Genomic DNA, 21,677 nt, shown 5'->3' on the forward strand with positions numbered 1-21,677 from the left:
TCTGTAGGAGATGGACACCCTTATCTGCTGACTTTACTTGCTATCTAGGAAGAGTTATTTCTTGCCCAGGGGCCAGCCCCACAATGCTGAAAGGCTGCCAAGGCTTGTCCAGTGCTTAGACTATTGTCTCCTGCTGCCTGTCCATGTGGGCGCGTGTGCCAATGATACTCTGAGGAGACCTTGAGAGTGACCTCAAGAGTAACTCTAGGGTTGTGTGGATGTTCTTGATCAGGGTGATGAAAGGGAAGCCTTGGAGGAATGGATGAATCCTATGGGTCAACACTTGGTTGTGCCTCTAGTGTTGTTGGCAGAGGTTTGACTTTTATGACCATGGGACCCTCTTGGAGGATCACACACTGCTGTGGAGAGAGGGGTTCCACCTGACAACGTCAGGCAAGAGTGTTTTTGGTCCACAAGTTGGCTCTGAGTTAGCCAGACCAGTATGGGGGAACATATGCGTGGCTTAGCCCAATGTAGAATATAAAAACTTAACAACAGCAGAACTTTTTAACATTTAAAATAAATTTAATATTAATATAATAGGTTTCTTTTGGAAATACATGACTACAAAAGCATTCTTCTTTATGGTTTACGTCAATTGAATTTGAATTTGATCAAAACATACGTTAGAATGTAATGTGCTTGCCTTCTTATTTTGAAATGTGCGTTTGGGATTATTGGTTTTAGTTATGATATGTTTTTGAAACAGTGTAATAGAGTTGGTGTTTTGTTATGTCATTGCATCATTTATCTAGCATGCTTTTTGGAAGAAATTCTCTTAGGTAACTGTTTGGGGACACCCCCATTATAGTATTCTTATCGGGGGCATTGCTGAGGTAGAATGTATGTTTTCAGTGTCCATGGTGGTCTCTGCATTCCATAACTTTCCAGCAGTTTCTCAGACCGCTGTTATTGCGGCTTTTTTCCTAATCTTGAAGTCCTGCAGTGGTCAAGGATAGGGATGACAGAAGAGACTGATATTCTTAAATGTTGAAGCTGTTGCAGACATTTTTAAACGTGAACATCTCTTGTTGGGAAGCAAAGAAAAATTAGAAGAACTGGAAAATCCAGATCCTCCTAGAATGGAAGAGTCTATTACACAACAGGTTTTCAGTGCAGGTGTGGAGTGATACTGATTGTGCTGCAGATTTTTTGGGGCAAAGAGATAGCTTGTGTGAAAAGTAACTTCCTGGACAGTTGAGTGAATTGATTGTTCTTAAAGGAATCTTTATATATTGTATTTTCAAATTTCTTAGTTCTTGAAAGACAGTTGACAGGTTATCGTTATTTGGTTGTTCCTGACAGTTAGAAAAAGTCCTTTCAGACTAAAATGATCTTCTAATAACTTTACATTTTGCAAAAAGAAGCTCAACCTGCATCGGTCTACTCTGGCATATAAAGAGCCTGAGTCTTTTATAAAGTCAATACAAAAGAGGTAGGAGCCTTCACAAGGCCTTTAAACTAGTAAGTGTTAACCTATCCCATTATTCATGAAATATTAACTAAACATGTAGGTTAACTAGAAATCTAAAAAAAGACTATTTTTTTGCATTTCTTTGTAAAAATAAAATAAACCCTTAAAAATAAATCTTTGAGTAAATTCCCCACCCCCCCACCCCCCCCTTTTTTTTTTTAATACATTGAGGAAAAAACCAAACCCGGAATAGCTGTGTCCCGTCATTTTGCAGGCATATTATTACTGGTTTTGTGTGTGAGTTTTTGTATTTGCAGTGAAGGTAAGCAGCTCTTGATCTTTTAAATGGGTTAACTAACTGTATACTAAATTTGAATTGTAAATTAGTTCTAAATTCTTACTTATTAAAACAAATAGAAGTCCAAAAAGTGTAAAATAAATATGCTTTGCTCATTTTGGAGTAATTTCAGTCCTGTTGACCTGCTTTCCTTAACATGCATTCAATAGCAAAGCATTTGGGGGGGTTGGTTTGTGTTACTTATGTAGGTAGTCTTCTATTACATGTATAAGGAAGATATTTACCAATAGCTCTAAAACTTAAGAGCAGTACTTGGAATATCTGTAGTGGTTTCTGTTTCATGAGAGGAGGGGAGACTGTCTTGTAATGGGCCAACATTTTGGTACTTAGAGTTTCTAACAGACACTGGTAATCTTGTTTATAAGTGTATCTCAAGGGTGAAACATAAGTACAACTGTCTCAGCAGGAGAAAAAAATTGGCTGTGAAAGGCCGGCAATGTGGTGTCCTATCTTCTTGGTACAAATAGTTTCAGGGTTTTGGGGCAGTAATCAATAAGTAAGAAAAAGCTTATGCTAAGAAAACGCATTGTATTTCTGTTCTTAATCCACTTCCTTTTCAAAATATATATTTTGTTAAAGTTTAGATTCTTCCATTTTTGCCCTTTAGTGCTTATTTCTGTAGTTATTTGTCATCCATGCTGTTTACTTCTCATCCCTTCCTCTGTCTCAGCCTCAAGTGATCCAGAAACCTCATTCAAGTGATCTTGAGTTCAGTGGGGGCAAACTTGGGAGTTTCTGGAGAAAAGAGGTGTCTGCTGTGTGGTCTCTTAAATTCAACTTGGATTTTAGTTCACTGCATGCTTTTGTTATGGTCGTGATTGTCATTAATTAAAAGATGGTAAGTAACAATAAGCATGATCTGGGATTAGAAAATAATATTAGAAAAGAACATGGCAACAACTGAGAAAAATCAGCTAAAAAAACTGTGAGGAGAAGGTACGTATGGAAACATGGCAGACTGAACGGAGGAATCATTGTGGAGCTGGAGAGAAGCAACTGGAGGCAAGTGCAGTAAAGCCTAGAACAAGATAGTAGAACAACACGTTAAAAAAGCCAGAAGAAATCTTACTAGAACAAAATAATGTAGAAAAAGCAGAAAGAAAAGAACAAGTAAATCAAGATGCTATAAAAGATGGCAGTACAAAAAAAAAGCATGAATGAAAAAAAAATAGGCCTCTATTAATCGTGCAGCAAAATCAGAATGAATTAAAAAATCTTGAGAGGGGGAATGGGAGGAGGTGATGAAATAAGAGGTGAAAGGGGCCCGGGTGGGACACACCACCTCACTTAATAAATTAATGAAAACAAATGTAAAGCCAGATAAGATGATCAGCCAGTCCTAGTGATCATGTTAAACACAAGCTCAAATGATGTTTCCAGTGGGTTACCTTTTCACTTGTTTTAACAAGTAGTTCAAATAAAAATTCCCAATTATTTTATTATGCTTATAATCAAAACCCATAATGTTCTCTGTGGGCTGTGTTTGGAGTTTTTTGTTTGTTTGTTTTTTCCCTAGCTTAGTTATTTATATCTCTCATCCTGTTTCATTTTTTGCTTGTGGAAATGTAGTTCATATTTCTCTCTGTAGAATGTGTTATACTGCAAGCAAGTACACATTACATGAATCGGTGTTATGCAGAATATAGTTTCTGAGGTGACAGTTATGTAGAACTACTAAAGCATTTCTTAGGTTTTATTTCTTGTTCTATTTAGTAATGATTATGCTTGGAAATTCACAGATGAAAACAAATTTTAGTCATTTAGGGTTGTAGATAATTTTTTTTTTTACTTTAGTTTCATGAAAAGGATAGTATAACAGGAGCTCATGCTGATCTTTATCTGCTTTGTAAAGCTGTTGCAGCTGTGCAGATGATGACAAAAATTCCCCAGGGTTTCCACACCATGGAGATAGGGTGTTTTGCAGCCGTCTGTAGACTGTGATCCCATAATTTGCTGAGACTTGTCATCGGCAATGAATTTGATTAAGCAGTATCTAGACAACAGTTTGTGTGATGATTTTTTTTTTATGTTCTTTTTCTAAATAATTTTTAAATTGCACCTTCGGTGAAACTGATGGAATCCTGTTGCTTTCCTACAAGTGCCTGTGGACCAGGCTGTGCAGTTAGGGACATTCAGCACCCAAAGGGATGCTTAGCACCTTGTGTTATTTGGTCTCTATAACAACAAATAGATATCACATGATGTAACTTCTAATATTATTTGTGTGTGCAACTCTGAAATGTCTTGAACATTTCTCCACATTGTATCTTGCTACAAAAAATAATCATTCTTCGGCTATGAACTTTTATGCCAAAGATCCTCAGGGGAAAAATGGAGGCTTGCACCACATACAGATGACTGTATTGGTTTCTGTAAAATCCAAGAAAATTAATAAATAGATTTTATTTTATAGTGCAGTAAATGTTTAAATATTTCTAATTTCTTTTTTCTTTTTTTCTTTACCAAGGAAATGCTACTTCACCACAAGTTCAAAGACCTTCTTTCATGGACTACTTTGATAAACAAGATTCCAAGAACAAAAGCCCTGAAAACTGTAATCAGAACATGCATGAACCTTACCACATATCCAAAAACGTTTTCCCTGATAACTGGAAAGTCCCTCAAGATGGAGACTTTGATTTTGTAAGTACATTTTTATTGTTTAATTTCTTGCATGCTGTTTATGTTTGCCAAAAATAGTTAATCCCTTTTTATAACTGTGTTCATACAAGTAAAATAAGTAAACTTTCATGAATACCATTGAATTATCTAATTTTAATGTCTCATCCTGGTTGTTGAAATAAGTGCATTTGCTTAATGCAGGACCTTTTTAATGAAGAGTGGTATGACGTAAAGAATATACTTATTTGTAACTGCTTTTTAAAAGTATTTTTCGTTCTTTTAAATTTATATGTTATATCCACTTTAAAATTTGATCCAGTTCCATTTAAAAATAAATAAATTGCTACAGGCATGGAATATTGTCATGTTTGCTGAGTATCTCGGTAAAATGGTAAGCATTTCAAACTGGATTGGAGCCATGTAATCAATCTCCTTGGAGATGGTTAAGATCACCCTACTGTTTTGCACAGGCTAGCTTGTTGGTACTATTCCAATAGTGAACATCTCTCTACATAGACTGGCATTAAATAGAATTATTCTATCTGTTTTAGGGTGGGGCTTTTCCCCCCTCCAAAATGTGTGTAGTTTATTTCTTTTTGCCTATGTTGCAAATTATGACAGGGCAAAAAGAAAATGCTTCTAAGTTACAAGTTGCTGTTAAAGTGAAGTAAATAATTACTATGTAGAGACTTGTAGATGATTATACCTGTTTTTCAGCTTTGTTATTTTTTAAACATGTTTGAATGAAAGAATTCATTTTAGCTGTTGTAGATTAAACATGTTCTTAACTACAGTGCAGTAGCTAAATATGATCACATGGCATCTTTTTGAAAGTACACTTGGGATTTGGAGAAAAATGTTGTGTTTAATTTTAGGTGACAGCTGTAGGTGTGGGATTTTTTTCCCAGCTTCCACTTACTGCATTTCTACATAAAGCTGACTCTTAAATTTAAGCTACTGGAGTAAAGCCAGTTACATAGCACAGTACAAGCTGTTACTGCTGGAGAGTTTTGATTAAGTTGGATTTTCGTTTGGGTGGGGTTTTTTTTGTAGGCGCTATTATTATTTTTTTTACCATAAAATGCAACAAGTCATCATCCTGATAACTGACTAACAAAATAATTGTTTGTACTATTCACTGGAAAATAAGTGACTGTTGTTTAAATGGGGTTATTATAGTGTCAATAAAATTGCCTTTAGAACAATTTAAAATTAATCATCTTTTCCATTACTCGTTAAGAAATGCAATAAAAATGGTACTTTTTGTAAAAGCTAAGATCCTGATTCTATAAGTGCTTATTTGTGAATAATCTGTACATGGATAATGCTGTGGAATTTGTTGACATTGCTTGTACATATGAAGTTGCCGCCTTGAAATAGGAATTTGTCCTAGAACCAAACCTGAGGCATTCTGATCTTCAGAAACTTAACTGCTCTCTGTGCTGTAGGCACACCTTGCTAGTGGTCTTAGACTGGCAAGTCAAAGACTTCAGCATCCCAGATTCATAGAATGGTTCGGGTTGGAAGTGACTTTTAAAGGTCATCTAGGCCAGTTTCACTAGTTGCTCAAAGCCCTGTCCAGCCTGACCTTGAACAGTTCCAGTGACAGGGCATCCACAGCTTGTCAGGGCAACCTGTTCTGGTGTCTCGTGGAGGTTAAGTGATGTGCAGTTTGTCCTTGACTTTCTAAAAATGCAGTGTTATAAGGCTTGTTGGTACAAAATGATTCTGATGGAGGACCAAAGAGGATTAAGGAAAAAAAGTGAATTGATATTTGCACGGGCAATTTATTTAGTGAGGTTGGGGTGGGGATGTGGAATTTTGTTTTAAGCATGACAAACCCCAAATACTTCCATAGATAATTCAGCCTAAGAAAGAGTTTAGGGAGACTCTTCAATAATGGATGTATCACTTCAGCATAGTACGCTCAAGAATACATTTCTCTGAAGCACCTGGTACCAGCTGAGGTCACACAAGATTTTGGCTTTAACGGCCTGCTGGTTTGAACCATAGGCAATTATTATTTATTTATATATTCTAGAAGCACTTCTATTTATATTTTAGACAGTGAGTAGCAATATTGTTATGTGGCCTGCAAGAGACTTTCTGAAAGGATAAATCAGTGGGCAGCATGCATAATATATTGTCTACTCTTTGTGAGATCAACATGAATGTTTTCCGTTGCTGACATGAAGTCTATAAATGATTCATAAAAGGAATAAATAATGGAAACTTTTTGTACTAAATAATTCCATTCTGTTTTGTTTGGAATTAGCCTTAATGGCATCTGGAAAGGGATCCTAACAGTTAATGCTGACGGTCATAATTTTATTTAAGGAAAGGATTGTTACACTAGAACTGAAATATAAATGATCAAAATCTGACATAATGGTAGTATATTCTAATAGTACTCCAACTTTCTGTGTGGAAGAGGAGGGTTGCTGTGTAAACTGGAGGTCACCAAACTAATTTGCTGGATTATACCATTATCCTTACTTATCTGTATGCCTTTGTAAGCTGTACATAGCATTCTGGTGCTAGCAGCCATTACACGCTTTACTTGTGACCCAGAGCAGAATGACAGTGCCATGCTAAGAGGTATTTAAGTGTATCAGATGGAAAGACTTAGAAGTTTATTAGCATAAGTATCTGTTACAGCATAAACGAGAGAAGCAGAAATGCCATTAAGGTGGGAGGGAGAAGGGAAAAGGAAGAAAAACCAGTCCTTATATAAATCCCAGCAACTAATCAGTTTGCTTATTTCTATGACCTGCAGAACCGGGAGCTAATTCTTGTAGCCAGATTGTATATTTACTTTAGGTTGCAGTGGTATTTTATCCTATTCCTAGTATATTTTACTGTGTGATAAAACAATGCACATTTAAACAAATACTATACAAATACATGTAATACAGATACAGCAGTTAGTCTTACACACTTGCTGATGTTTTTAGGTAATGTAAATAAATGGTACAGGAAACTTTTCACATGAGGTGGATAAATGAATGTGTAAAATAATGCAAAATGAACTTAGCACTAGGTTTGGTTTTAAAGTTTTTGCGTGGGCATAGTTTTCTGCCCTGGCATAAATGTTTTGAGAATTCCTTGCCAATGAAAATAGAAGACTTTTCCAAGAAAACAAGATGCTTTGGTCATCAACCTGATCTTTAAAAAAAGTAATTTTAGCAGCATTTTTGCTTCTGTAAGTGCATATTTATGCGCTTTTTTTTTTCCACTGTTGATGTACATCTGTTTTGAATGTCAAGAGCTGATCTTACTACTTTTTCACTAATGCCATATGGGAATTTGAGCTCCATCTCTGACTGTTGGTCCTATGAGCCTTCAGTTCTGTGACCCATCTGTGCTGGTTATTGATGTACCATTTATGACTTGATGAGAAAAAATTGCCACAGCAGATCTTCAAGTTTTACGTTGTATTGAATCAGGTACATGGCAAATAACTTTTAACTAGAGTTAATTCTGGTACTGTATATTAATCTTGAATATTATGTTACTCCAGATTTACCCTGTTATGTATGTTTCAGGACTAACATGCTGGGTTTTGTGCATAAGGGTGGTTTTTTTCTTCCAAAAGCAAGAAGAGATGTAGGATAAAAACCAAAAAAAACCCCAAACCATCAACAGCCAAAACCAAAAAATCACAAACATTTTTTTAATGTTGTCTCTTCTGTGACTAGGCATTTGTATAAGGTTGCTTTTTTATTTTTTTTTTTATTTGTGGGTTTTTTTTGTGGTTTTTTTTGTTGGTGTGGGTTTTTTTTTTTGTTGTTATTATCTGGTTTTGTTGTCTCGGTATAAATTCTGAAAACCAAAAGTAGGGGTCTTTTACATCAGTGGATCTTAATGAAATGTATTTCTGGGGAAGTACTTCTAAATGTTTTAGTTTTGTGTCTTTTGATTTCAGCCTTGGAAATGGAAGTGTTGAAGCCATGATTTGATATAAATCAAAACCAAAAAACAAACTAGTGTTTATTCAAACTTCAGCTTTTATATTAAAATTTGAATACATATTTCACACTCATGGATTTTTGTTTTCAGTTAATTCTTTGAGACTATAGGCAATTGTTTTACACATTTTCATTATTTTTAAGGGGCATGCAGCAGATGGCAAAACTAAAGCAACAATATTTTAGCCCTGATCCTGATGTGAATAAAACCCTGATGTTTTATTCACAACAAACTTTGATGCCAGTAAGTCTAGTCAACAAGATAGTACTCATTGTGAGGAAAAGCGGCATAATGTATGTGAATAAATAAAGATGCAGTAAAGCTATATAATGCAAGGCTATGATATTCATAGAAACGTTAATGATGTATGGTATAAGCAGCTTTTCATAATAAAGATTAACTTTTTAATGGACCAGCTTTTTTGACTTAGCTTACAAGTCAACAGTTTGGATCAGAGTACCGAATTTAGAGCAAATGATGTGTGTGTTTTGACCATCTAAGGGACAAACAACCTTTAAAGAACAGTTGTTTTTTTTATAGGTATTATGTATTCATATGACCATGTTGCTGTTAAGATAGCTTTGTTCTTTCCATGGGGAATGTTCAATGTGATCTATGTACGTGTTGGAGAGAGCTGTGTATTAAATGAGCAGTATAACTGCAAGGTGTTGAAGCAGCTTGCTCAAATTTCTTCTTGTTTTTCACAGTTGAGTATTTTGTGATATTTTATGTTAGCATTTATCACATTTTTGTGGGCATTATAGAAGGTTCTTTTCACCAAAAAAGATGAACTTTTAATAAGCAAGAAGTGCCTGAAATTTTTGTTGTGGGGGGGGGGGGGAAAGGTAAATCTTAGCTTGCTAGATTGATGTATGATGTGTACATGATACATAGGTTAAATAACCTGCTGCTTACATTTTTACTGTATCATGATATTTTGCATCTCATTAAGATGCAAAACTGCTCTGTAAATCCTTCTGCCCCTTAGTAAAGTGTGTTAGCGTGGGACATGATGTTAACAAAGGATCTACATGAACTGTAATGAAGTAGTATCTAATTGATGTTAACCTGTGAATTAATGTGACTCAGAATGAGTTGCTAAACTTCATTTGCACTGATTGAATATATTAATTGATTTTAAATGAGTAATTTACTTTTTGTTATGAGATGATAAAATGTAAAAAGGCAAATTTATTTATTATAGCAATGCTAGGGTAATGATTTCTGTCTTTAGCAGAATTATTTCCAAACAGGAATGGTATCCAGATTGTTAAATATTAAACAGTGAACATGTAGATCATGTTTTGCAGTAACTGCAGTATCATGTTTAAGTATATGCGTTTTGGGTGATTTAAAGATTCTGGAATAGCAACAAAAATTTAAAAAGCCATCTGTTATGCTAGGCAGAATATTTCACTGGGTCTCAAACAGAACAAATATGTTAGAATATAATCATTGTGAAATAATAGCATTGCAGATACTGAGCACTTCAGTTAATATTTGTAAATGTGTAATGTGACAAATGATTCAGTAAAAAAATAAATACCACAAAATGACTCAAGACCACATAGAATTTAATTAAAACGTCAGTAATAAAGTTAGGCAGAGTCAGCCTCATTTGAAGTACTACTTTGTCCATAACCTTGGCTGGGTTTACTCTGACTTTAAGCAGCAAATCAGTTTGTTTAGTACAGTGTTCTTTATAATTAAAGGGAATGAATGTATTTAATCTATTTTCAGTCATTTCAGATTTCTCTCTAAGTTGAAAATTTAAAATGAAGTATTAACATATATTAATTTTGCTTTATTTTTAATTAGTTCCTTGAATATCATTAAGCATTTCCCGATACTGACAGGAAAAATGTTTTCTTAACTAAGCAAATACGAAACTTAGGTTTCTGGGTTTGCATGGGCTGTATGCATATGAAAGAAACAGAAGTATTGCCAGTCCGCATGCAGAATTTCATTCACTTCTGTTCAGACATGGCTAACAGAGGAGAGAGACTGTAAAATGAATCTATGCTTTATGGAGCTCATTTTGCGAGGACAGTGTGAACCTCAGCAGTGAAGGTTTTCTGTACCTCTTATAATAGGAGGCTTTTACAGAAGCTTCTTGTGTGTTGAGGAGTAGTTTAAAAAAATGAAAGCTGTCAGGTTAATTCAGTGGAAGAGAGATTCGTATTAGGAGTCCACTGTGGATGGTTTGCAGGTCATGGCTGTGGTTTATCGGGCTTATCATTTGGCTGTTCAGGCAGGCAGTAAGAGAGGTTGTGCCAGCCTGACATATGAGCTAAAAGTGTGGTATTGGTTGTGGGGGTTTTGAGTTTGTTTGGGGGGGTGGAGGGAGATTTGTTTTTTGAGGGGGGGTGTTGTGGTGTCTTTTTTTTGTTGTTGTTTTTTTTTCCTCTCCATTAGGTAAAGAGACCGGACCAACCTATTACACTGTGGGTTTTTTTGTTGTGTGTGTTTTGGTTTTGTTTTTGGTTTTTTTTACCGTCTGATTTACCATCAGATTTAACTAAATCCTGTTTGTATATTCTGACCACAAAAGGACACTTATTTTTCTTGCAGTGTGTGGGGGGAATACACTACCTGAGCAGAGTGTTTCTCCGAATGGTATTGAATATAGGATCCTCTCTCTTTGATTATGTCCCTTTGCCTATTAGTATAGAAGTGAAAAATTGAAAATCAAGCCTAGTAATTTGGTCTTATTTTTAACTAAATTGTTTAGGCTGTAAACAGAATCAATCCTTTCTGTTTATCTTAAATTGTAGGTTTACTTTAAAGCTGTTACTCTGATCGCTGAGAGACATTCATATGGAAGTGCCAGTGCTGCACTTGTGCGGTTTTGTAAGGTGGATCATGCTATCTGACTAAGATTATATGAATTCTTTTTCCTAAAAAAGCACAGAAAGCACTCTTCTAGGCCAGAAAACTTTTTGTGTTTTTACAAATACAAAAACAGAATTCAAGATTTTTACTTATCATTGAGATGTACTCTGAAGATAAGACAAGAGCTCAGGCTTGAATTGCAGCAGTTTATTTGAAGCTGCGTAGTAAGAAGAACGCCTAATAGGATAACAATGTATGACAGCAGATTGCCTCAGAGGGTTGCTAAAGTTGCTGCTATTGTGAGCGGTGAAGACCTGGTTAGATAAACACGTCAGGAACAGTTTTGGTGGAGTTGATCCCACTTGGAGCAGAGGGTCGTCATAGGTGACCTCCTCCTGTAAATGTTTCCGATGGCCTTATATCCTGTGGGTTTTTCAGCTACTGCTGATGGCTAATGTTTGTAATCATAAAAGGTGTTGAGAACACATAGGTCTTACAAGCTCAAGCTCTCAAAAATAGTGACATACTTAATTCGTTTATTAGCACCATCAGTATTTTGGGTAACCTTGACAATTTTTGCAATTAGCAATTAACTGTTATTTCCAAACATGAGTCTGCCTCTGGAAAATTTCAGCCAAGATTTGGTCAGTAAAACTTAACCATGTTTTCTCTCCCAAAAGTTTAAAGTGTCCCTGCTGTCTTATTTTATCATGTCGAATAGCTTCAATATGCAATGTGTTTTTTAATTGCAAAATAGTTTCAAGTTAGAAGACACTTAAAACTTATATTTCAGCTGACTTTCAATTCTTAGTATAAAGTGAAGAATGAAGCTGCTTCACTCTAAAGAATTTAAATGCTTGCATCATCTAATCCCCTTCTTTTTTTCTTGTTAGCTGAGATGGAGAGACTGAAGTGTAGCTCCAGTGTATATATTCAGTTATACAGGAGGTCTGTAATTTGTGCATAGTTCAAGGAGAACAAATGCAAGAAATCAGTGAAGCTGATGAGCTGGGGCAGCGTTGCTGCTTTAAAGTAACATCTTGTTACCTTAGTAACCAGTTGTCTGTACTAATATACCTCTTTGAGATCATTGTGTAATAGCAAAGTAATGTGTATAGCCTCGAAAGAACTTTGAATTACTTGGAAAAAACAGTTGTGGCCGAACAACTTTGAGATGATCCTTTTTTGTCCATCAAGCCAATTCAGTTTCAGGTCTCTATTCTGTTTTCCTTTACAAAAAAAAAAGGGGGGGGGGGGGAATTAAACTATGTTTAATCCACATAGTTTCCATGTTGCATAATCACTGTTAATCTCAAGACAGCATGTCATCTTTGTGTGTAATGTCTAATCCCCAAACTGAGTGCTGACACCAAGGGGTGCATGTCCTACTTCAGGGTTTCAGCAGAGTTCTTTGAAATCATCTCTATGACAGTATCATGCAAATTTACCACCAAGAAACAAAATCTGTTCTCCTACTCTTTGCTATGGTGATTAATGGTAATGAAAGGAAGTAAAAATAAAACTTGCCTCAGGAGAGTGGGCGACTGGAATTTTTCAAGACCATTTTAAGTTAATTCTTGTAACTCCTTAGTTTTGAAGAGGATTTCCTTCCTCTTTGGTAAAACGAACAATGGATGTTTTTGGGGTTTAGCTTTTTTTACAAACACCCCCCACCTCCCCTTTTCTTTTATTAATTTTTACTGGACTCAAATAGGAGTGTGAGAAATTGTCAGATAGGAGTCTAGCAATTTAACAAGAAAATTTTTGGATTAGTTCAGTGTCTGTGTGGCTAACTCTAATCAAAAAGCTTGTATTAGATTTCTGTGCCTCATGTTTTGATCAGCAGCCAATAAGTACCATGTGCAGACTTATATATTAGGCATAGATGTTAACAATATTTCATAAACAAAATACTGGAAATTAAATGGCTGACATTTAATACTATTGAGCTTTCTGAAGAACAGAAAAAATTCTGTGCGGTTTTTGTTTGCAAATAACTTGTAGAATTTGAACAAGGAGGCTTCTGCGTTAAGGAATTGACTTCAATCAGAGAGCTTATAATATTTGGAGTTCTTTGTTATTTTGAATTAATACCTTCAGATATCTGATTAGATTGGACTTAGTACACATTTACCAAAACCAGGGACTGCCCAAAATATTTTGGTTTACATGTAAATTTTATTTCCTTTTCTTATAACTTGCATAACTCAGAGGTAAAAGGGAACTCGTATGAAATTTAAAAGCTAGTAAGTGTATTATAGAAATACATATTTTTTTCTCACTTACTTGTATTTTAATAAGGTGTGGAATATATACATTAAAATGATCCCAAATGTCATTCTTTTACATTAGATCTCTATAGATGCCTTATAGCCCACATTTACTTCTGTTTATTGGGACTTGTAGCATTGCTGTGCGCTAGTCATTTTATTTTTGGTGAAAAAGATGAGGTTTTTTATAGAGATATGTGCAGTGTAAATCTTTAAGCTAACTGTTTGGAGACTTCATTTTTTTTCATTTGTTGTTGTTTGTGTTTGGATAAAAGTATGCCTCATGGACAGCATGAGTACCTAAAAAGGTAAAAAAACCTGTGTAAAATCACCCAAGGTGCGACACACACATACACGACAAACCCACGAAATTAATTTGGCAAGTTTTTATACCTACTTTAGTGTTATATGAGTAACAATTTACAAATAAAGCTATGCAAGCCCAATAGCTAAAGCTGTAGCTGTTGAGAGACTCTCTATAGAAGGGTTGATCTCGTACTTGCTAAAGTCAGTGGCAAAGCTGGTACTGACAGTAACATTAAGTTTAGCTGCCTAGGTTGTTAAAGAAACAACTTTGATTTGTGTGCCTAAATGTGAAACTGCATTTAGGTTTAGGGTTAGAAAATCCACAGCTTAGACTGTTTCTCTTGGTATTCCTTAGTTTAGGGCAAGTAAGCCTGGTTCCTAGGAAAGAAATACCTGAAGCATTAACACTTATTTAGCGTCTGCTTAAAGATCTTGGTATTGCTTACATTTGTTTGTGTTGCCAGTAGGAGCTGTACAGATATAAGAAGAGTAATACAAAAAAATTTGTTTCGTAACCTAAATAAGATGTACCAGGACAAAATTGCTCTGTAGGAGAACTTTAAAGGTACAGTAGCGTAGTTATAGCTGTTTCAAAAAGCTGCTTGATGCTCAGCTGAGAACCCTGACTGTGTCTCCCTGACGATTTTTAGTGTGCCATAGGGAGAACTAAAACAAGTTAGCTTACACCGTTTTGAAGAATTTTACTTATTTTACTTTGCATTGCAGCAAACTAGGTTCATGGATAAGGTTAGATCTTCAGCTGAGAAGCAGGAACTTGGCAAACTGTGCAGCCTTGACTGTATGAGCACGCTGTAGTACTTGTAGATATGAATTAGGTGGCACTTTCTGAAAAAAAAGTTTGAATTATCTTTTCCCTCATGGTGTCACTACAGCCCAATATATTTAGTGGTTTTTTTTTTTAATTGGAATATTCTTCTTTCAAGTAAGAATGGAGGGAAACATGTTCTTCAAAGATACTTAAAGGCCAGACTTCCCCATCACCCCAAAAAGTTCCCCAGATCCAAGAAGCTCTTTTAGTAAAAATGAGCTGTCGCAAAATTACTCTCTCTTATTTTTGTTGTGTCGTCTTTGAAGACTGCTTTTTGGCATAGGGAATTATTTCAAGAAGCGTGTGAATTGAAGTGGAGTCTTTCTTCCTGGGAGCTCCTTGGGCATTGGTCCCACTGGAACCCAGAGGAGGTGGTTGTATTTTTTTGAAGGTAATTCATGTGTGCAAATACTTGGTTTGGTTTTGTTTTGTTTTTCTGGATTATCACTTTCACACAGTGGTCATTTATTTTTTTGTTGAAGTTAATCGTTACTTTAAGATTGCCATTAATTATAGTCACATGTTCTTAATGCCATCCACACAGAAGAAGAATGTACACTCTACAGAGATGGATAATCAACTCAAGATGAGAATATTATCCTGATAATGCTCATAGAGCTATTTCCATGGTGCTTGTGATGTGTGTGTGTGTATAGGGTGGATTGGGCTTTTTATTTTGCTTTTTCAAAGTTAGAAATTCCATTACTATTTCTCTCTAAAGAGTTTCCATTAACTAATAGAATACCACAATGAATCCAAGACAGAGACTGGTATAAATAAGTCTACATTCAGACAGATTCAATTAAAGTAATGAAGACATTAAACTGGAAAATGAAACTGATGCTTGTCCTTCAGGATTTTGTCTGTGACAAATGATTCCGCAAGATATGAGCCCCTGTGTGCAGCCAACCTTCAATGCTACTTCAGAGAAATGAAGGAATCGGTAGGAGCATGTTGATCGTAGCGCAGCTTGGTGTGTACATGCTCAGCTGTTTCATTTGTTGTCTTTTGAGCTGGTTAAATTCCTTGTCACAGGTTTCAGAGAGATGTAGTTTACAGTAGTTGTTTTTCACTACATCAAGTTCTCTGATAACTGCTAGCATGTTTTGAAAGGTACTGTAACATACAGCCTTTTAAAGGAATGATGCTATGGCCAAATAATGCACCTTTCACTTACACTCAGTGGTTAACAGGATTTAACTCCGAAATTGTGCAGTGCTTTTTTATTTAACAAACCAAAACCAAAAAAAAATCCCCAAACAAAACAAAAATATCACAAACCAAAACAACATCAACAACAACAAAAATAAACCCAAAAATTTAAGCCCCAAACAGTTTTCAGGGTAAAGGATATTTGCAGAGAAAAATAGGTGGAAAATAGCTGGTGCCACTGAAGAGGATTTCTGAAGGATTTGGGGTAAAGAGCAGTAGGTGGAGGGAGGTCAAACTCCATGTTACTTAAGCATCCCTACAGCCTGTGAAACTCAAGAGCCTTGTTTTCTCCTCTCTGCTGGCAGATGACTCTATGGTAACAGCCTACTGCTCATCTCAGAGGTGGGCTAATTCAAAACTACAGAGGAAGAGAGCAACACTAGAAACAGTGGTTAGTTTGAAACTACCTGACCTGTTTTCCATGTTTTAAAGAGATGTTGCTATGGCAACAGCAGCTCGCCAAGGACCAAGCACTGCTAAGTTTCAGAGATTCAGCAGTCATGTACGCATGGAGGGGCTGTATCACTTCCAACACCAACCGGGGTTCCCTGCACCCACCTTTTTTACAGATACCTATGCTACCCTAGAATTAACATGGGTACTTTGGAATACATATTATATAAAACATAATGGAGCAGTTTACTAATGTAGCTTGATTTTGGCTTGGTTCTTCCTTTGTGCACCTTTTCCAACTTACTGCAGCTTCCTAAAATAAAGCACCTCCACAGAATGATAGTTGCTGTATCCAATGGTCCTCAAACTGTTCTGTCACCAAACACCATGATCATTTTGTTCTGCAATTCCATATCCCATGTTGTGGAAGTCAGCAAACATAAGCTGTTTGACCATGGGTTAGGGAGAAATTAATTCCAGAGCTGAGATGCCTTCACTGAAAAATAGCCTGACAGTTTTAATCAGTGAGTTATTACCTGAAATACCTCTGCTGCTGGCAGTTGCCATTATAACATATGGGGGAGAGAGGATTTTGCAGATGGCCAGTTCAAGAAACTATTTTACAGCTTTCAATTGAAAATCAGTGCAGCAAACTTCACCTGGCATCTGGAGTGTATTGTGCTTATTGTGAAAACTGTCACTTAGTAAGCGGACAACAGTACAGTATGCTAACAGAAATGTTTGGTTACTAGAGGTGTGATCCAATGTTCAAGTTAGTGCAATTTTTTTTTCAGAGTGAGAAGAGTGGTTTTAATGTGGTCTGTGTCTGAAAGGAAAGTACATTAATGCTAAGAATAAATTTCAGGAGAAATCCTCATCATAACTATACCTTGGATTCACAGGAGTAGGTGGGAGCCCCAAAAAGCACCTTATTTAAAGTAGTACTGGAGCCTCTGCCTTACTGACTGTGAGCTAATGAGAAGAACACTAGCCAACTGCCTTTTCTTTTTTTTTTTTTCTTTTCTTTTCTTCATTTCCAAATCTGTTAGCGTTATCTCAGACTTGCTCACATTGAACCATGGATTGAAAGCCTTCCTCCATCTCTAGTAAGCAGATTATAAGGCCAAATGTGAAGGAGAATGCTCAGCTATGATGTTTCATTTATTCATTATCTGGGAAAAAGCGATGTGATAATTGTGAAGGATTCTCAACTAATTTTATTAAATGCAAAAAAGTGATGATAACCTGTGTTCAGGTGATGAAATCAAATGCTCAAAATGTAGGAAGTGATGCATCACTTGACTTACTATGGGCCCATTCTTTTGAGTTTTAACCCAATGTGATACAATTAAAGAATGTGTTACAGTGCTTAAATATAATAAGACAAAAACAAAATTAAGGTTGCCTAAGGAGTTTTAAGATGTTCTTCCCTAATGTCTTTCAAGTGTTTGACTTAACATTCTTTCGAAGTGTTTTATACATAGAATTGTAGAATCTAATTTCATATCTATTTAAAAAGGAAAAGGAGGAAGAAAAGCCACACTTATTCTGTGCAAGCACAACAGCCCTCAGCTACACAACATTGGTGAGATTTGAATGCTGAAGTGTTAACCACTGGTACCCAAATCACGGTGTCTTCTATTGTTTGAATAAGTATGCCGACTGGTAGAGAGAGAAAATCAAAAGGAAGAATAGACAGTTGGGAGTCTGGATAGAGGGAAGAGGGAAGAGAAAGAAACAAGGAAGATTGACTTAGTGTTTTTCTGGCTTATGGGATAGGATTAATCCAGGCTGGTCACACAGAGGTATTTCTCTGAATGAGACACAAGTGGCTTTGAGCAGCGGTCATTGTGGCAGATAGTCGGTCCAACCCAACCTTCACATGATAGTGCATGTAGTAGTGGCCAGTAGATTTGTTATGATGTATACTGTCAGATGAGGACAGAGACTGTTTAGGTGAGTAAGACTTGATAGTTCATAATTATTTCTTCTTCCATGAGAAGTGGAGCTAGCCTTAAAATGCCTTTAAAAAGGGGGTTGGACTAGATGGTCTTTAAAGGTCCTTTCCAACCCAAACCATTCTATGGATGTGCACTTGCAGCTCAGAAAGCCAATCCAATCGTATCCTGGTTGGCATAAAAAGAAGCCTGGTCAGTAGGTGGAGGGAGGTGATTCTTCCCCTCTGCTCTTGTGAGATCCCCCATGTAGTACTGCTTCCAGCTCTGGATCCTCAGTACAAGAAAGACATGGACCTGTTACAGTGGGTCCAGAGGAGGGCCACAAAAATGGTCAGAGGGCTGGAACACCTCTCCTGAGAGAGTTAAGATTGTTAGCCTGGCAAAGGATTTGGGGAGACCTTACTGTGGCCTTTCAATGTATACAGGGATCTTTTAAAAAAGAGACTTTTTATCAGGGCCTGTAGTGATGAAGCACTTGACAAGGGGCAGCAATTTTAAACTAATAGATGGTAGATTTAGGTTTGCTATAAGGCAGCCATTTTTTTATAAGGCGGGTGAGACACTGGAACAGGTTGCCCAGAGAAGTTGTAGATGCCCTGTCATTGGAAGTGTTCCAGGCCAGGCTGGATGGGGCTCTGAGCAACCTGGTCTGGTGAAAGATGTCCCTGCCCATGGCAAGGGGGTTAAAATAGATGGTCTTTAAAGGCCCCTTCCAGCCCAAACCATTCTATGATTCTATGAAAACCATCAGGAGGAGAGAATGGCAGCAAGGAAACTGCTTACCCTCTATCCCGCTATGTTGCTGGGGGATGGGGAGCAGGGGTGGGTAGAAGAGTCTGTAATGAAGGAGTAAAGTTGAGCCTGGGAAAGGGAGGAGGCAAGCTGTTGCTTTAGTGTTTATCTTTTTTTCTTTTTTCTTGCTACTCAAAACTATTTTTATTGGCAATAAATTGAATTTTCCCTATGTCACGTATGTTTTGCCCATGATGCTAATTGGTAAGCAATTCCCCTGCCTTTATTTTAAGACATGAGCTTTCTCATCCTGTTTTCTCCCCCTGCTCTGCTAATGAGAGGGAGGGAGTGAGCAGCTGGGTGGGCATTTAGCTGTTAGCCAAGGTTAACCCACCACACCTGGTAAGACTAATTTCAGCAGCTTTCTACAGCTAGAAGTTCATCTCCACCTTTGATATACAAATAAGGGTTTTTTGGTCTGCATCAGCTCTTCTTTGTCTTTTCCTGATACAGCACGTCTGTCATGCAGCCATAGCTCAGTAACTAATAAGCATCATTGCAGATACTTGCTTTATTGGAAAGAGTGCCAGGTCTGGTTCCCCCTCAGTGATCTACAGCAAAAATACCATCTGTCCTACAGTTAAGATCACTTCAGTGAGTTTCTACATAACTGCTCACACTTGCTGGAGACAGAGATTCAGTCTAGCTGCTTTTTAATATCTTTTTACAGAACTGTCCTCAAATTGCCCCATATCACATGTACAGAAGTACTGCTTCCAAATTCCTACTCGTTAAAGTCGGCAGCTTTCTCTGGAACTTCTCAGAAGAAGGCTTGTCTGCTGTACAAGGGCTTCAGGGTGGCCTGAATGTGTTACTTGGCTTTTTGCTGGAGTAGCTGGCTGTCCTCAGAATCGTGATCAAGTCAGAGCTGGCTCAGAGCTTTCTTGGTGTTTTGCAACAGTTGGATGATTGCTGAGTAGGTATACTAGTGAATGTTTAAGTTTTCCAGCTGGTGAAGGTCATCAACGTGCTTTGTTTAGATACACCCTAAAGGGCAGTTGTGGTTGAAGAAATTGATCCCACCTGGCCTATCCCACCTTGTGCTCCACCATGGCAATAGAGTACTAGGAACAATCGAAGTCCACCAGGATGAACAAACACAAGGCATAAGACCTTGGTGCTCTGCAGAAAAGATAATATGTGGAATTGATGTATTTACTATCGGACTCATTGGCTATATTTCTTGAGATCCCTGATAATATGGCGTAATGGAGACTGGAGAATAGTATCTTCTAGTGTTTACTACATAAGCTGGGAAAATACATGTATAGAGTCATAGTGACTTTATGTTGGAAAGAGCTGTGTAATATTGCACTTTGTGTGGTTCCTGCAGAGTGTGATTGAAGCCAGGAAATCAACCTGCCTGTGTTCTTACTGAAGTCACACACATCCAGGACTGAGATATCAAGGGTTTTTTTGGTTTTGGGTTGTTTTTTTTTTTTCCCCTCCAGTTTGGATGAGAAGGTTTAGGAAGATTGTTCAGCGTTTCAAATGGATGGCAATAATGTCTGTATGTGTAATGATTTCCCCACAAAAAATAGTGTAGTGAGAATAGCATGCTGGGTCAGGATCTACTGCAGGAGCGGGTAGGAGTTTGATTCAAGTGCATCTGCATGAGTACAAGTGTGCTTTGAGATCTTAGAAATGTGTCCATCCCCGAGGCTTGCAGATTTGTCCTGATAAATTCCATATGTGCTTTTTTTAAGCATGGTGCCATTACAGAGGGGTTCTGGGCATGATGCAGCTCTTGAGAGTCATTGTTTCAGTCATTGTTTTCCACAAGACTTTATGTTTCTTCATCAGTTGACCTGTAGGTTGAGCTTGTAACGGAACTTCTTCAAGAAATTATGTTCATGTGTATGTTCCTAACTCCACCTGAAGGCCCATTAAAAATTACTTGGGAACCTGGATGTGAGAAACCAAGTATGCACGTTTACCGGTTGATGCCTCACACATGCAGCCTTCACAACATGGCTTTGAGTATATATGCCTATGAATATTGCAAAGGCAAAAGAAAAAAATCTTTCCAAGATTGTGCATAGAGCAGCACATTTCAAAGATATTCTAGTTACTGCTCAATAACCTGTTTTAGGCAGTAGTATATATTCTTATTTACAGAAAAGAAAAAAACCCTTTGGGAATTAAACAGAATTTCAGGAAGTATACTTCAGCATCCACTAGTTAATGAAATAAGGAGAATTAAGGGAGAACAAAACGTAAGTTTAGAAGAATCTTCCACTTGAAGAATCCTACATCTAAATCTGTGGTTCTTTACATAGCAACCACTAAAATTTTGGGGTTGTTAACTTCAGACGCTACTGCAAGAAAATGAAAATAGTGAAACCACGGTGAGGCTGCAAGTCTTCTGGTAACATTGGAAACTGTAACACTCCTTCTTTTTTACTGCCAGGTTTATGGTTTTGATTTCCTACCTGGGGATTTAGAAGAACTGGGATTTATATATATATATAAAAAAAAATATAGTAAGGCATTCTGGGACAAAGAAGGGGAAAAACTTCAGCAACAATCAAAATTAGAGGAAAGCTTGGACTGTGATTATTCTCCATGGCAATACAACCTAACTGTAACTGTATTAGAGAAGCAGAGTTGTTGAGGTAAATAGTTGGTGTACTATATTGAGTGATACTTTTGTATGCTAATATGACTGTAGAAGACATTCACGTTCTCTTATTTCAGCAGTTACTGGTATTTCTGTTAAAAC

General features: G+C 36.9%; 1 protein-coding gene across 4 annotated transcripts in view; it reads left to right on the top strand.

Annotated features, from left to right (window-relative positions):
* The window catches only part of STK3 (serine/threonine kinase 3), a 138,574-nt gene that overhangs the window by 86,870 nt on the left and 30,027 nt on the right, over positions 1 to 21,677 (top strand). For all 4 annotated transcript variants that reach the window (XM_055704410.1, XM_055704412.1, XM_055704409.1 and 1 more), the window contains exon 10: positions 4,240 to 4,415. In XM_055704410.1, the coding sequence (XP_055560385.1) occupies positions 4,240 to 4,415 (176 nt within the window). The remainder of the gene's footprint in view (positions 1 to 4,239; positions 4,416 to 21,677) is intronic.

This window comes from Falco cherrug, chromosome 3 (genome assembly GCF_023634085.1).
Source record: "Falco cherrug isolate bFalChe1 chromosome 3, bFalChe1.pri, whole genome shotgun sequence".
NCBI lineage: Eukaryota > Metazoa > Chordata > Aves > Falconiformes > Falconidae > Falco > Falco cherrug.